Source organism: Pavona decussata, unplaced genomic scaffold (assembly GCF_977016875.1).
Source record: "Pavona decussata unplaced genomic scaffold, jaPavDecu1.1 SCAFFOLD_317, whole genome shotgun sequence".
Lineage (NCBI taxonomy): Eukaryota > Metazoa > Cnidaria > Anthozoa > Scleractinia > Agariciidae > Pavona > Pavona decussata.
The window spans coordinates 81,863-96,546 of NW_028145708.1; the positions used below are offsets into that span (position 1 = coordinate 81,863).

Here is a 14,684-nt window from a genome sequence, read left to right on the forward strand (position 1 = left end):
AGTATTTCCGGATCGCCACGGAACTGTTCGACAAGTCACTGTCAAAATGGCGACTTCGATCTTGCGGCGTGATATCCACAACTTTACCTAGAAGGTGTCTCAGGATTGAAAGCGTAAAGAAAGACTTGACTGAGCTTTGGCATGAACACTCTAATTAACTTCTAAGTGACCACGTTCAGATTAAAGTAGTTTTTGGTCTTTGTTTATTTTGTTTGGAAATGCTTACCATATTGCGTGCTCATTTCGGGGCCGGCATGCTACCGTGCTATGTAAATTTCTTCTGTTATTTTTCCTTAGTTTGCTTTGTTTTATTATCTCGTTGTCACGTGCGTCATGGAATTTAGCTCTTTTTTGTATAAATGTAGTTTAGCGTCGTTGTAAATTTCATTTCTAGTGTTTGTACTTGGCGATTTACGTTTCTTCGTTGCTTTTGTTTTTTGGTCGTCGTATCGCTGCGTTTTTGGATTTTACATAGAGAATCAGCGATAAGGTTCGTTCGTATTTTTCCTTCGGCGTCTTATTTTACTTTGTTATCCGGCGTTCCTTATTGTCATGTCATTTTTCCTTTTAGAGCTGTGTCAAGCTAGGACGGGCTGTTTTAATTCCCGTACAGCGAGTATCTTATGGAGATTCCAGTAATAAAATGATCTTGTAGTGAGCTCTGGTCCATTTAGCGGCTACAGATCATTAACCAGCAATAATTCTAAAAAGGGCTAAATACAAAACGATGTATGACATTTTTCCCCAAATTGAAGCTTAAATATTTCTGAAAAATGCTGTGATTACCCCTAAGTTTCTCTCCGATTCCAATAACCCTTGCTAAGATCTGCTTTCCTCTCGCAGTTATAAACCGCGCAAATTATCTCTGTTTTAGCAGGCACCGCCGTCAAGAAACCCGACTATCTCGGACCGTCCCGAGATGCACAAAACGTGTGCGCAATAGCAAATGGAGGCATCTTCCTTAATTTCGTCCTTATCCGGCAAAACACTGAACAAAATGCAGTTTTCAGCTTTACCAATCCCGCCGTAATAACATCTTACTCTGAACGCTCAACCTGTGAAATTCGCATTCCAAAACTCAAGTAAAACTGCAGCCGTCCAATTTAACTGCAAAACGTGGCAAGAAAATTGTCCAGGACACCTAACAGTGTTTAGTCCCCGTTCGGGAGCAGTGCAGACTCGGAGTACTGACGCATTTCTCTTAGGAATAATAGGACGGGCGATACACGGGAATGCGCTTAAAAATCGACTCGTTCGAAAGGACGCAACGTTCAGAATCAGGCGATTGTCACACGCGCTTGTGGTTGTCGCCACTTTGATTTATTACTATCCCTGAGACCAACAAGACAGTTGCTGTAGTCTAGGAGTGGGTGAGTGGTTGTTTTGGCGGTAAAACTATCTTTCTGTGTATATTGGATGCTGTGTGCTTCAAGCGCCAATTTAAGTACAGGTTTGATGAATCGTGATAATTTTACCCGCGAAAATTCGGCAGGCCAATTAGGCACTTTTTTTAGAACTAACTGTGAACGTCTATTCTCCTCACCGTTCTCTATATATTTCCTATAGTAGTGGTTGGGAGAATTCATTGTTCACATCAAGACGCTTTACCTTAGGTGATCATTTCTTACATTCTCACGACCTGCGTGTTTTATTAAGTAGTTGTATTGAACGGAGAAATAAGACGCTGATCATCATTGAGTCGTTAATTTGACGCATTTGATCCAATTTCTTACCTGTCACACCGCCAGTATAAAAGGCCACGGGTTAAGAAATTGTAGAGCGGTGTTTAATAGACCCTTCTCCAAAATGGCGGCCGAAAATTCAGTTAAGTTAAAATTAAGAACGAATACCAGCACTAGAAAGGGCACTTTTACTTTAGTAACCCTGCAAAGTTTTAGCCTATCAGGTGTAATATCAGCTGAGAAAATGTAAGTTGAAAAATGAAAAATTTACAGACGTTTGTATGACTGGGGGTATGACGTATACCCCTAGTCATACAAACGTCTGTGAATATGTCAAATTTCATCTTACATTTCCGAAGCTGATATAACACCTAACATGCTGAAACTTTGCAAGTTTACTATAGTCAAGGTGTTTTTTCCAGTGCTGGTATCAGTCTTTCATTCAGTTCAATTTTCACTCATTGAAATCTGTTGTCGCCGTTTTGGAGAAAGGTCTATTGAGTGTCGTAAAACCAAACCCAAAATAATTACTTTGGCCAATCACAAAGAACGTCAACAACACAATAGACCAATCACAGCTGGAAGCAAATACAGGCGCCAAGCGCGGGAAAACGCGTGCGACCATGTCACGATTAGTTTTGGTTTGGCTTCCCGTTGGTTAAGAAAGTGTTGCAAGTTTTTTAAACCAATTACGGAGCGTGGTATAGCAAAACCAAGGCAAAAGTGAAATTACTTTCTTCAGTCAATTGAAAAATCCTTAATTCTATGGATGAGTATGAAAGATAGAAGGCCAGACCACAACACCGGGAACTACGTCCCCTCCTCTTGCGAACAGTGGGTGGGTTCTTTAACGTCCCACAAAGTAATCATGAACAAGGGTTGTTCATGATTTATCGTCCTTATCCGAGAAGACTAGAAAGTCTAACCATTTGCACATGTCATTACAAAAGCAGCACTTTCTCCTCAGTTATTTTAAGACCCTGCGTGTTGGTCCGGCCGGGGTTTGAACCCGCGACCTCCCGCACGGGAGCCCGGTGTTCTAGCAACTGGGCCAACCGCTCGCAAATTAATATATCATATTGTGGCTTGCTTGCCCCGGAAATAACTACAGCGAGTCGTGGCGGAGCAAGACGAACACAACGTTTTACATGGTATCACAGATTTATAGTATTTCACAGTAATTGTCTCATTCTAAAAGAAGAACCCGTAATCTATTCAATTTAGATACCAAACGCACAGTGACAGAGAAGCTGTACGTCGTCAAGAACGAGCGTGGACTTGCCCCGGGGGAGGAGAGCGATATTCAGTTTGAGTCGTTCACCATTCCTTCAGTTCAGCCTACGACAGAGGGATTCGGCTGCATCGATATCTCCTATAAAATAAGGGTAACTATGGGAATATTTAATTTATATCACCAGTTCGGATGTATGGTTGATACGATTCTCCTAGTTAACGAAAAAATACCGCTCTCCTAGTCAAAACTCGACCGATGATCTGTAAGCAAAGGCAATCCCAACAGCGTCACTGTTTTTTAAGTTAATGATTGGTGTAAGAAGTTGATGAATTCTTGAGTACATTTTAAAGACCTCAAAATAAACATTGTTATGAAAGAAAATGTCTTTGATACGTCAAATGTCTACGTTTCCCGCAGTTCCTTGCATTAAGAAACAAAGACGCTGGTCTAAGTAAAGCTCGTGAAATTCGCGAAAATTTGTTGCGACAAAATATTATCGTTATAAAAGTACTAAATTACTGTCCCGCAAGTGGAAAGGCTTCGAAGGAACCCAGTAGAAAGCTATGTATTACTAAGTTAACCAGACTGATTTTCTCTTTCAGAATATTCATGTTTTGAATTTTCATTATAGTTTGTTGTGCGTGTGGCTAGAGCTTTCAACACAGATATCGACTTTCCGGTCATAATAACTACAGTACCGCCCTGTGCCCAGCCCTCTATCGACCCAGTTCTGAGTCAGCAGATCTACGGAGCTCTTACTAATTATCTGGTGTCACGTGTTTCCGCTGAATTAGCCAATGATGATACTGCTGAAGAGGAAACAGAGCCGGGAATGGGCCGAGTTGTAAGCGATCGATCAGGCGTGCAAGGCAGTGCCGGTAAGTTTAGTTTACGGTGGCGAATTGATGGTTTGCATGCATGTGACGTCATGGTGGCCATGTTGGTGTACAGGAACAATAAGTTTTTTTCTCCTTTGGGACTTAGCTTCCATTTTTGTGCATACAGTATGAACAAATTTTCTTTTGTTTTGTACACCAACATGGCGGAAATGCAATCCACCGATAGCCCATTTTACAGTTGTGTGCTTTGTGACCTGGTCTTGGATTGGAAGCGAGGCTAGGGGTGACCTTGTTTTGTACAGACCTCACTGCTTTTCATATGTAAATGCAAGCTAGTTAGCATAAGAAGAGCATGATCTACATATGAAAAGCAGTGAGGTTTGTATGCAAAGGTCACCCCCAGCCTTGCTTAGAATCCAAGACCAGGTCACTAAGCACACAACTGTAAACCTTGCATTCGTTTCTACTCGCCACTGACGCAGTACCACAGTTGATTTAGAAACTAACACGGTTACATACCCCAGTTTCTCTACAAACTAGCACGGTTATATATTAGTTTAGTATGTGGTTTGGTTCTACATGCCGATCAATACTGGAGCAATAAAATGTTGCTTGCGCTGGTTCTAAAGGCAGCAGAAATTTTCTGGTCCAAAAACCAAACAGTTAGTGGTCCCACAATGAAGTTCGCCATTGAATCGCTGACCATCATCGAATAATCAGCAGTGAGAGAACCATTCAGAAATAGACTACGTTTTGCATTCAACTGCCCGGAATTGGACAAAAAAGAACCGGTTTATTTTCCGGTAATTTCAAATAAATTATAAAAAGCTGATTTTGTCTTTATTCTTTTTTGGTTTAGGCTCACAAGTAACTCCTAACATGCAAGCCGAGAATAGCGAGAGGCCTGGATCTGGATCAGGCAAACCATATCAGTATTCAAGAATAGTATAAAATGTTGCATTTTTTTCTGGGCTCTCCGCGAAGCGGAATGTTATTATCTGAAGTTTCTTGTTCGTCTCCTCCACTTGGTGTAAGGTTTATTTTTTATTTAAGGGACCAAAAAGAAATAGAAAAGAAAAAGTATTTAACACTACCTTAACTCATAGCCGTCCAACCTGTGGAGATGTATATTAATATAAAGTAGTTCTTCTTTTAGATCCTTGGGTGTTTTAAAAAGCTCTTTGAAAAACAGAATTTTTACAGCAAGTATTTACACTGAATTATTTGTTTTGTTTCCTACCAACACACTTTAAGAAAGCTATGCTCCTCGCAAATATTCAAGGTTCTTAGCATTTTCTCGTAATGTCTTCGTTTGTTTGTTAAAAACTGTTTAAAAGTTCTGTTCTTTGTAATTAATTGTTTGATTAAAACTCGTGTTTGGTTTAATTTGTTAACAGAGTTGATAACTGAAGGTAAATTGGCCACCGTAAAGATATTTCAGTGACGAAGGCTGACGCTTGAAACGTCAACACTCGAATCTAGCTTTACGGTGGCCAATTTATCTTTAGTTATCAACTCTGTTAATAAACCAAGCAGTCGTTTCTATTTTCCACCGGCGCAGCACCACGGTTTCTTTAGAAACTAACCCCCTGATCCATGAGTAAAATTCAGTCGAACACTCAGGTGATCACTAAACACAGAGGTAAAGATAAACGGTAAAAGTTATCATAGACAACTAAAACTAAAATCGTACTACTTTTAAAATGTCAGTAGTTTTAAAAGGCCGCAAGTTACGTCTTGGGCGTATAATAAAATTCACTTATTTAATACATTATTCCCACGTGAAGTGTGACGACTGATGGCGGAAATATTAATGAACAGGTTTATCTTTTAATTAAATATCTTTTCTTCTTCAAATACTACGAACTACTTTTCTATTTTAACTATCTACTACCTCCAAAAGCGGGATTATTAGAGGATGAGGGAGCTTAAACGGGGTGCACTGCAAACAGAGCTTGCCTATTTAATTAAAAGTGACAGCGTATACGTAGAGATATTTAGGGGATCCATCTCTTCTGTTCGTTTGAGGAAGCTTATGAATTTAACATCTTAAGGCTTTGAAATTTTGTAGCGTACGCGTTCGGGAACGAAAAATTTCCGCTTATTGGTGATAGATCTAGGGGTATAAAGGGGAAAGGATAATTAGCGAAATGACAGGACGGCAGTGTTGAATTTGTTTATAATAATCTATCATGGAAATAAAGGCGAGGTAAGAGTTAACTTCAATGATGTGAACAAAATGATATTTCCATCAGTTTTAATTTGTAATCAGTTTCATAGAGAGAAAGGATATTTATTTAGACATCAGACTTCCAAACGGGGGTGGGGAGGGGAGAGGGAGGGCATATTACAAGGCAAAGGGACTTAAAAAGAAAGGGACGACTATAGACATATTTTACGTCACTGCAAATTATAGATTGAGGTAACGATAGTGCATAACCCTTCATTGCAAGCAATGTCAGTTTTCAGTCCATTTTCTTGGAGTCGCCGGGTGTGTTATCTACACCGGGATTTTAATCGTCTCCCCCAGTTGTTGAATGAGCAGACAACTTTACCCACTGGAAAAATATGTATCGGTTGGAGTACATTTAATTCGCTGCATAGCGGATTATCTACAGCAGGATAGTCTCTGAGATAAATAGGGAGGAGGGGGTGGGGGGGGGGGGGAGGGTAGAAAACGAAAACAATCCCGAATTACCGAAAATAATCCAAAGTTATTATCTTGAAATTCGGTGTGGTTTGTTAGCCAAGGGTAAAAGATACTCTTATTAGTTCGTAAATCGACAACGTAAACAATAGCAACAGCAACAAACTTTATTTACATGTCAATAAACTCTTAGATTGCGTTCGATTGGCCTTATTCCGGAATAAGTAAAAGCGGAACAGCTGTTAAATTTCTCTTTTTAAGAAATTTGTGATGCCAATTTTGCAAACTATCGCTGACACATGAGAATTTAATAGCCGTCTCCGTACTCCAGTACCTCCCAAAACCTTTTTTGAGTGAGGGACTTCTTGTCATCATTGCTTGTATTTCTATTTCGGGATAGGGTCAATGAAACACACCGTTACAGTTTTGCAAAAGCATAAAGCTATACAAAGCAACAGATTTTTTAAATTAATAGATGGACAAAGGAAACAAGCTAAAACAAGATATCATTTTTCAAAAAGTCACAACGGACTGAATAATGATCTAACAGTCTAGCTGAGAGTGCCAGCATCAAGATTTTTTTACTTGACAATAATTAACTGTTACAGTTTTGCAAAAGCAAATTTATTAAAGTAATTAACGGACTAGACCTAGGTAAGTAATTTAAAACTGAGTCACAATGGACTGAAGTCATATTGATCTAAAGAAGTAAGCTAAAGCAAAGGAAGATTGACTTCGTCGTCTCACTATATTATTTATTAAAGTAATGAGTTATTCATTAATTCTTTTTCACGTTTTGTGCTACTTAACTAATTGATATCTGGAAATTGATTCCGTAATTATGCTATAACACATTGCAGCCCTCAGTAATGAGTATAAATTACGACAATAGGAAAGAAAGTGAATTTCAGTTAATCCTTGTTTTCATTGGATTTACATAGTACTGTTTATATAATTATTTTGTTCAATTTCATTTATAAAAGGCTGTTGTCATACATTGAGTAATTTCATTTGCTAGCTATTCAACAATGAACTACGCCAGACAAATGAATATTCTTAATTCTGTTTTAAATAAGACAAAATACTCTGGCTTCCTGTATTTTTAAGAGATTGCCGCCAACACGAGATACATTTGTTTTCTTTTAGCTGGAAAATGAAACTGCTGTACATTGCTCAGGGAAGGTGCCCAAGTTTCCTGGACGTGCAAAGGACTGAGTCTAGTTGTTAAACCCAAAACAAGTTTGTCAGGTTAAAACTGGACTTAAAATTGTTTAATCCAAACAAGTTAGTGAGCTTTAATTTCAAACAAAAGAAAGATCTTCACAGCTCCCCGACACTGATATGCCTGAATACCCCCTACAGGGTGGGGGAAGGATACATTTACACTTTTGATAAGCAAAATTATAATCCGAACCTGAGGTTAGTACGCACTGTTTAGATACGTTCGGTTTGTTGCACAATTGTTAAGCTAAAGCTTTTAACCGATAACATTTCTTTTCTTACTTTTGGCCCAATAATTTAATGGACAACTGAGCTTGTTTTCCTTTCACACACTGAGCCATAAGGACCCTATTAGTTATCTCGGAATGTTTTCCGTGTCTAAATTTCCCCGTAATTTCCTTTTCCTAATAATGAGCTGATTAACGTGAACAAATAAGAAATACAATTCAAGTGCTTCTAACAGCCCGCAGCTAGATCAGAAGACACGAATTCTGAATCAGAAAAGAAGACAAATTTTCTACTCGATCTCACGCACAGACACACCATGGCTACCGAATAGATAAATATCTGTAAAAAGACGAACCTGGATACTAAGTTACCTAGGTAACTGCTCCGGTTGCCTCTGCACCGGCAACGTTCCTTACTTGGGAGTAGTGTGGCCTGCAGTGGCCCGAGTATAGCTTTGCGGCTTACATGACACCAAGAGGGAAGTCCTGATCTGCTGCGGGTTGGGATCTACAACGCAAAAGTGAAACCAGAGCTCTTTTGAACTCTGGCATTCTAAACGCGTATAGTATTGGATTAACAAGTGAGTTTGCGTAAAATAAAAATTGAAAGGCATTATTTAAACGAAAATGCGTTGAAAGAGGAAGGGAAGTAACAGACGAATCACCAAGCCAGCAAAAAAAATTCAAAACAACAACTGGCAACCACAACAGTAACGATACCACAGTCATAATGAACAATGTCTTAGTCAGTTTTTTCTCTCTGCTTGCTGCACCATGATGCTGAGGGCGGGCTCCACAATTAATTTTGACAGCAATGGAAACGTAGGAAACAAAGATAAAAAACAGGCAAATAGAAAGGAAAGAAAAGTAAGACACAAGCGAATACAGAAACTGGCTCCAATCTACAAGTTTCCAAATAACTTGGTTTGCAATTGAATATAGTCCAGCTGTAGCCCAAATGAGTGCAACAGCTCCTCCAAATGCCCACTTATTGATGAGGCGATGCTTGAATGGACGAAACGTGGCGTGCAACCGTTCCAAAGAAATAGCAGCGAGGTTTATTATAGAGGTTAAGATAAACGTGCTGTACACGGCATTTATCACGCTATACCAGAGTTCAGAACGAGACACGCTGTTCTGCCAAAAGTTACAACCAACTCCGAAGTAAAAGAAATTCAACGCTCCCGCATATCCTCCAACAAACATATCTGCAACTGCCAGGTTGATCACCAGGTACATGGAGCGCTTACGGAGACCACGGGTTTTAATAAAAACAATAGCTGTAAGGAAATTAACTATTACTATAGCAATAGACTCGGTCATGTATACTGTAAGCCAGGCAATGCACTCAGATGAAGAGAACCACAGGGAACTTGTTTCATTTTGTGTTCCGTTTTGCTGATTCGAAGGATTAACCATCTGTAGAAGGAATCGAAGGAAAGAAATTGCATCAGAACTATAGAAGGATAAAGCACAAGTTTTCGTTAAAATATATACTCACGTTACTACACAAGTAGTAGTTTTTGTTCTTCGTCACCCGGCCGTTTAAAACAAAAAGCCGCTGGATCTCACAAAAAATTACTGTGCCATGATTCCCAACCTTATTATTACTTTTGATTGCTTTTGAGACATATGTTTGAAGAACTTATTCAGCAGAAAGTTGTGTTATTTGAATAACCTTTGCTGGGTATGTGTAAAATTCAGTTTTTAGTTCCATCTTGTTCAAAAAAAAAAAACTTTCTTCCTGCGAATATATTACCGCGTGCAGTGTACATTTAACTCCTCCCTGTTGCGATTTCGTACAAGCAAGTTGACAGGGGCACCCAGGGGATTGTTTCGGTAAATTATCTGTTCGTAAGGCCCTTAATCCCCTACAATTTTCTAAAGGGAATTTTCACCTCGAACGTTCGCGATATGGGAAGTTTAAGGCCTAATGTTTTCGGATTGATAAAAATTTAGTTTCGGGTACCGAACAAAGGTCAGCTAAGATTTTCGGAAAGGACAATAAGACTTAAGGTTTTCAAGAATGGGACAAAAATGCCCTAGTAATTTCGAAAAGACTCAAGTTCCCCTAGAATGACCGAACAGATGAAAATATTATAGCGCTGCCTGAAATGAACCTACAGAGCTTTAAAGGCACTCCAGATAGCCTAACATTACGTTTTAATGGATTTGAGAGAAAACTGTCGTTGGGTGCCCCTAAGTTGACCGTGTGAAAAATTGTTGTGACTTAGAGACCGATCGTTTATTACGTCCTGGGGGGGGGGGGGTGGTTTTTGAGGGAGGGCGGGGTAATTGGGGGGGTAATTTTTTACCTTCTGCGAAAAGTGAGGGGGGTAAATTTTAAGACATACAAAAGGTACCAACTAAATGTATTTAGCAATTATCTTTGTCATCAATCATAGAGTTGGTAAAATCGACTAGAAACTTCTCCATATCGTCACTATTCTTCAGAACGACAAAGATCTTGCACATAATAGGTTGAGTAATGACATAGAGAGGCAAACCGTGTATTCCATCAAGCAGTTTATCTCTGAAGGCAGTGCTGAAGTCTTGTTTATCTGGGCAAAAAAAAAATGACGAAAAGACGAATAGAGATGGTACATGTAGGCTTCTTCAAAATCTATATATCCACACCCATACATCAAAAGCTCCTGTACTGCTCTCAAACCCCGAGCTGCGTTGACTTTCTGTGTACCTTCTTTTGAAGACTGAAGAATAGACTCCAGCAATAACAAAACATCGTTATTATCGAGACATCGAAGAGATGATCTAAGGTACGTTCCCTTACTTGAATTTCGCCTAACTTCTATTAAATCGGGAATGATGATTATTCTAGAAAGTGACGCAGGCATACTCGGAAAAAAGAAATCCGAGTGCTCCTATCAGGAGTCGAAGCTAAGACCTTCCGATTACTAGTTCGGATGTTCTACCACTGAGCTACAGGAGACTCGTGGGAGCTAGGGCCATTAAACTACAGGTTCACTGATGGGACAGACATCCTGCATACTGCTAGGATTGGAATGTCGAACGTGTGGATATGAACTAGTACTCGAACTCGAAATTACCGAACTAGTAATCGGAAGGTCTTAGGTTCGACTCCTGATAGGAGCCCTCGGATTTCTTTTTTCCGAGTATGCCTGCGTCACTTTCTAGAATAATCGTCATTCTCATTCATTCACCAGGCTGGAAATATACCATCACATTTCTTTCATATTCTATTAAATCGTTTCTCTTGCCAGTTCAGATTCAGAGAGCTAGCAACTTCCGAACATATTTTGGTAGCCTTGTATTGAATACAATGTAACCAAGCGTTGTGCCCAGGACCTTCTCAACAATTCGACAACCAGGCCAACCATGGGGGGGGAGGGGGGGGGGATTTTCAAACCGTCATTGATGATGTGGGGGGATCTAGGGGGGGGGGAATTTTCAAACTGTCATTGATGATGTGGGTAAAATTTTCATACACTCGGTTTTTTAGAAAACTACCCCCCCCCCCCCCCCTCCCCATAGGACTTAATAAACGATCGGTCCCTTATTTCTGCATTTGATAAATAGATCAATTTATTCAGAAGCAGTTTTAGTTTTGCACAGACTCAGCAGAAACGTTTGGAGACGGAAAACTGTAAACTTTTTATTCCTATACAAGGAGGCTCGGTTAAGGTGAAATGACTAGTAACTAAACCTTCCATTGCTTTCATGTTAGTTATCTGTAACACTGAGTATTAAAGTGCCAACAACACAACGGCTCACTAACAATTGTACAAAGACAAAAGTATCAACCTTTTGATTTGTCGATCGTTTTAGAGGAATGTATCAACCGAATAAAGCCTCTAAAAGATAGATAATATCTAAGATGGGTTTTTTCCTGCAGAAAACGCGTATAGGGTAAAACGCGACAACATATTTCATCAGTATTTCATTCGGGTAGCTTGTATGAAGTATGCAATATAAACCAACGATGAATGCTAGCAAGGGCGCACACTTCGTTTATCTCAATTCTGTGCCCTCTTCTAAAGAGCAAACCGATGCGATGGGCCTTTTGATTAAATTCTGTTGTTTCGTTTTCTCCTTGTAAAGGTGGATTTCCACTGCCGCGTATATTTTACATGCGTACCGACGTAAATTTAGTTGGCTTTAGGTACGTAAACAAAATAAAGAGCGACATACGAACGGCGTGCGTAGACGTAAAAAGTTGAACAACGCTCAACTTTTTACGTTTATGCACGCAGCTCCCACATCGCATCTTATTGTGTTTACGCACGTAAAGCCAGCTAAATTTATATCTGTATGCACGTAAAATTTACAAGACAGTGGAAATCCACCTTAAAGGCTGGTTTCCATATGATCGCAGATCGCAATAAGGTCTGCGGTCGTCTGCGATCCTGCGATCGTGATCGCAGACGATCGCAGAAGATAGAACCATGTTCTATCTAAAGGCTGGTTTCCATATGATCGCGGATCGCAGATGGCAATAAGGTCTGCGATCGTCTGCGATCATATGAAAACATACTTCTGCGATCGTCTGCGATCCTGCGATCGCGATCACAGACGATCGCAGAAGATAGAACCATGTTCTATCTCCTGCGATCGTCTACGATCCCCTGCGATCAATTGCGATCGTGCGATCGATTCAGTATGGAAACCAAAGTTTTGCGATCTGCGATGGAAACACATCCCATAATATTTCGAGTTCTCTCCCACGATTCAACGTTCGTATCTTCGATTGTAGGAACGGTCTGCGTAGCAACACTCATTTAGTTGTCGTCATGGCTGAGATTGAACATGTTAGTAACGAGGAATTTATGGAGGAAGTTGCACGTTATGAATATGTTTACCTTTGCAAGAGCAAAGATTTTAAAGTTATGACAAGAACAAAAAGGCCAACTTTTGGGGAAAAAAATTGGCCAGAAGTGTAATTTATCGGCCTGAGAAGCCAAATTTCGCAACATAAGAACTGCATACGGTCGTCATCGAATCCAAAACTGACATTTTTTCCCACGGTTTTGGAGCTGACGACGACGTCGCTTCATGACATACAGAAGAATTAAATTTGCTTGCGGCAAAATCTCCGCTCTTCCACGTTCGCCATGTTGTTTGCTCTTCAGCCTACGCACGCGTGTGACCAAAACGTATGGCTACGGTCGGCTCTGCGATCGTTGCGATTATATGGAAACACCCCTTTTTGCGATCGTCTTCGAATTGTTTGCAATCTGCGATCGTCTGCGATCATTATGGAACCAGTCTTAGTTAAGCTGGACACATGGAACAAAGCTAACTTACAAAGCTAACCGTGGAAAGATAACCGTGCGAACCGTGCAAATTCCAAATATTAATATTTTTTTATGAAAGGATAATTAACCAATAATATTTTGAGGCCTTAAATTTGGTTTTAATTTTATCCGTACTCAACTTCTTTTATTCGTGTTAAACTGTGCGAAATAAAATCCTACCTTATGCTTAAATCTAGTGTTAATGAAAATTTGACAAAAAAAACCCAAATAAATTCGTAAAAGAATTACTTATCCTTCCCGTCTAATCGTCATCAGGATTTTCATACATTGTGACAATCCGTAAGCCAACGCACCAAAACAGCGGATATAAATCCCATATAGACAACATCGTGTCAGTATTATTTCGGAAATGTCTTCTATATATTTGCATCCCGACAAACGCAGGCATACCGGAGTTAATTTCACAGTAAACCAGCATTGCTTGTAGGTTCTGTTACTAACGCGTGTGAATAGGTGAACGTTAACGGGTAGGACATCGCCAAAGAAAAGGCATCACTTGAACTTTCGTAACAATTATCAAAATTGGTTTCGTTTAGAAAAAGCTTACCTTAGGGTAGGTAGATCAACAGTGATGGTTCTTTATCGACTCAGAACGGCGCTTCTAAATTTCAGTTGAAAAGAAGCTGAAAACACACATAGGGCCAACTCTAACGGCGAATGTGTGCTGCGAGTTATGAGTTGGCCATATAAATATGTAACAACAATATAGCAGTTGTCGGAGTATATTTAGTTTTACGAACCAACTGTCAATGACTTACGCGACAATTTCTGGGATTAATCGTTTTTGAAGTATAACGTTTGCCTAGTTCCTTTTTAATTTCTCAATGCAAAAATAATACTGACGGGACTAGATACCAGCTGTTTGTTTAATGGACTCTATTAAGCTAGCAGACTCGCTGGCACGATAGGAAATTGCCTATGACGCATAGATAGGCGTATTTCGATGTACTCTGCTAAATCTCGTGGTGGTTTGAAATCAGATTAATCAGAATCTAAACAAGCTAAGCCAGAGAATGTGAAGACCGGCTTCAGCAGCAAAAGTAAAGACAAACTCCAAACCATTATTCATAAACATGCGCACCTGTTTAATTTGTTAATGCTAATTATCGCCTTTCGTTAGAGCTTCCGCCTTCCGCTTTCAGTCAAACAAGTACGTCAGTAAGGGTAATAACAGTTTGTAATTGATATAAACGGCGTATGCATGCCGAAAAACCCAGTAGTGAATGAATATTCTATGTATGTATTCTCTTTATGAATTGACAATTAAACTATTAATGCTTAGACAATCGATGTTGATTATGTATCCTGATCTAATATCTTTCAATTCACCTCATGATCTTTTATCATAATAGTGTCGTTCTTAATCTTGATGATAAAACAAAACCCCAAGTCATCCTGCTGCCTAAGAAAAGACAGAATAGCTTCGACCGAGCGTCTCTACGTGACTTCCGCTTCAGATGTTTGGGCCGAGTCTTAATATTTGCCATAATTAAGCTCATGTATTATTAAATCAAGTGTGTGGGTTCTAACTGAGAAATGC

The 14,684-nt window shown here is 39.6% G+C and overlaps 1 protein-coding gene across 1 annotated transcript; it reads right to left on the reverse strand.

The window, feature by feature from the left end:
• Positions 1 to 8,276: 8,276 nt before the first annotated feature.
• LOC146454035 (rhodopsin-like) lies at positions 8,277 to 13,819 on the reverse strand. The gene is made up of 2 exons (XM_085095914.1): positions 13,692 to 13,819; positions 8,277 to 9,269 (listed from the first exon to the last, which is right to left on the reverse strand). Exon 2 carries the CDS (start codon positions 9,267 to 9,269, stop codon positions 8,313 to 8,315), a length of 957 nt encoding a protein of 318 aa, XP_084952040.1. The 5' UTR covers positions 13,692 to 13,819; the 3' UTR covers positions 8,277 to 8,312.
• Positions 13,820 to 14,684: the final 865 nt, after the last annotated feature.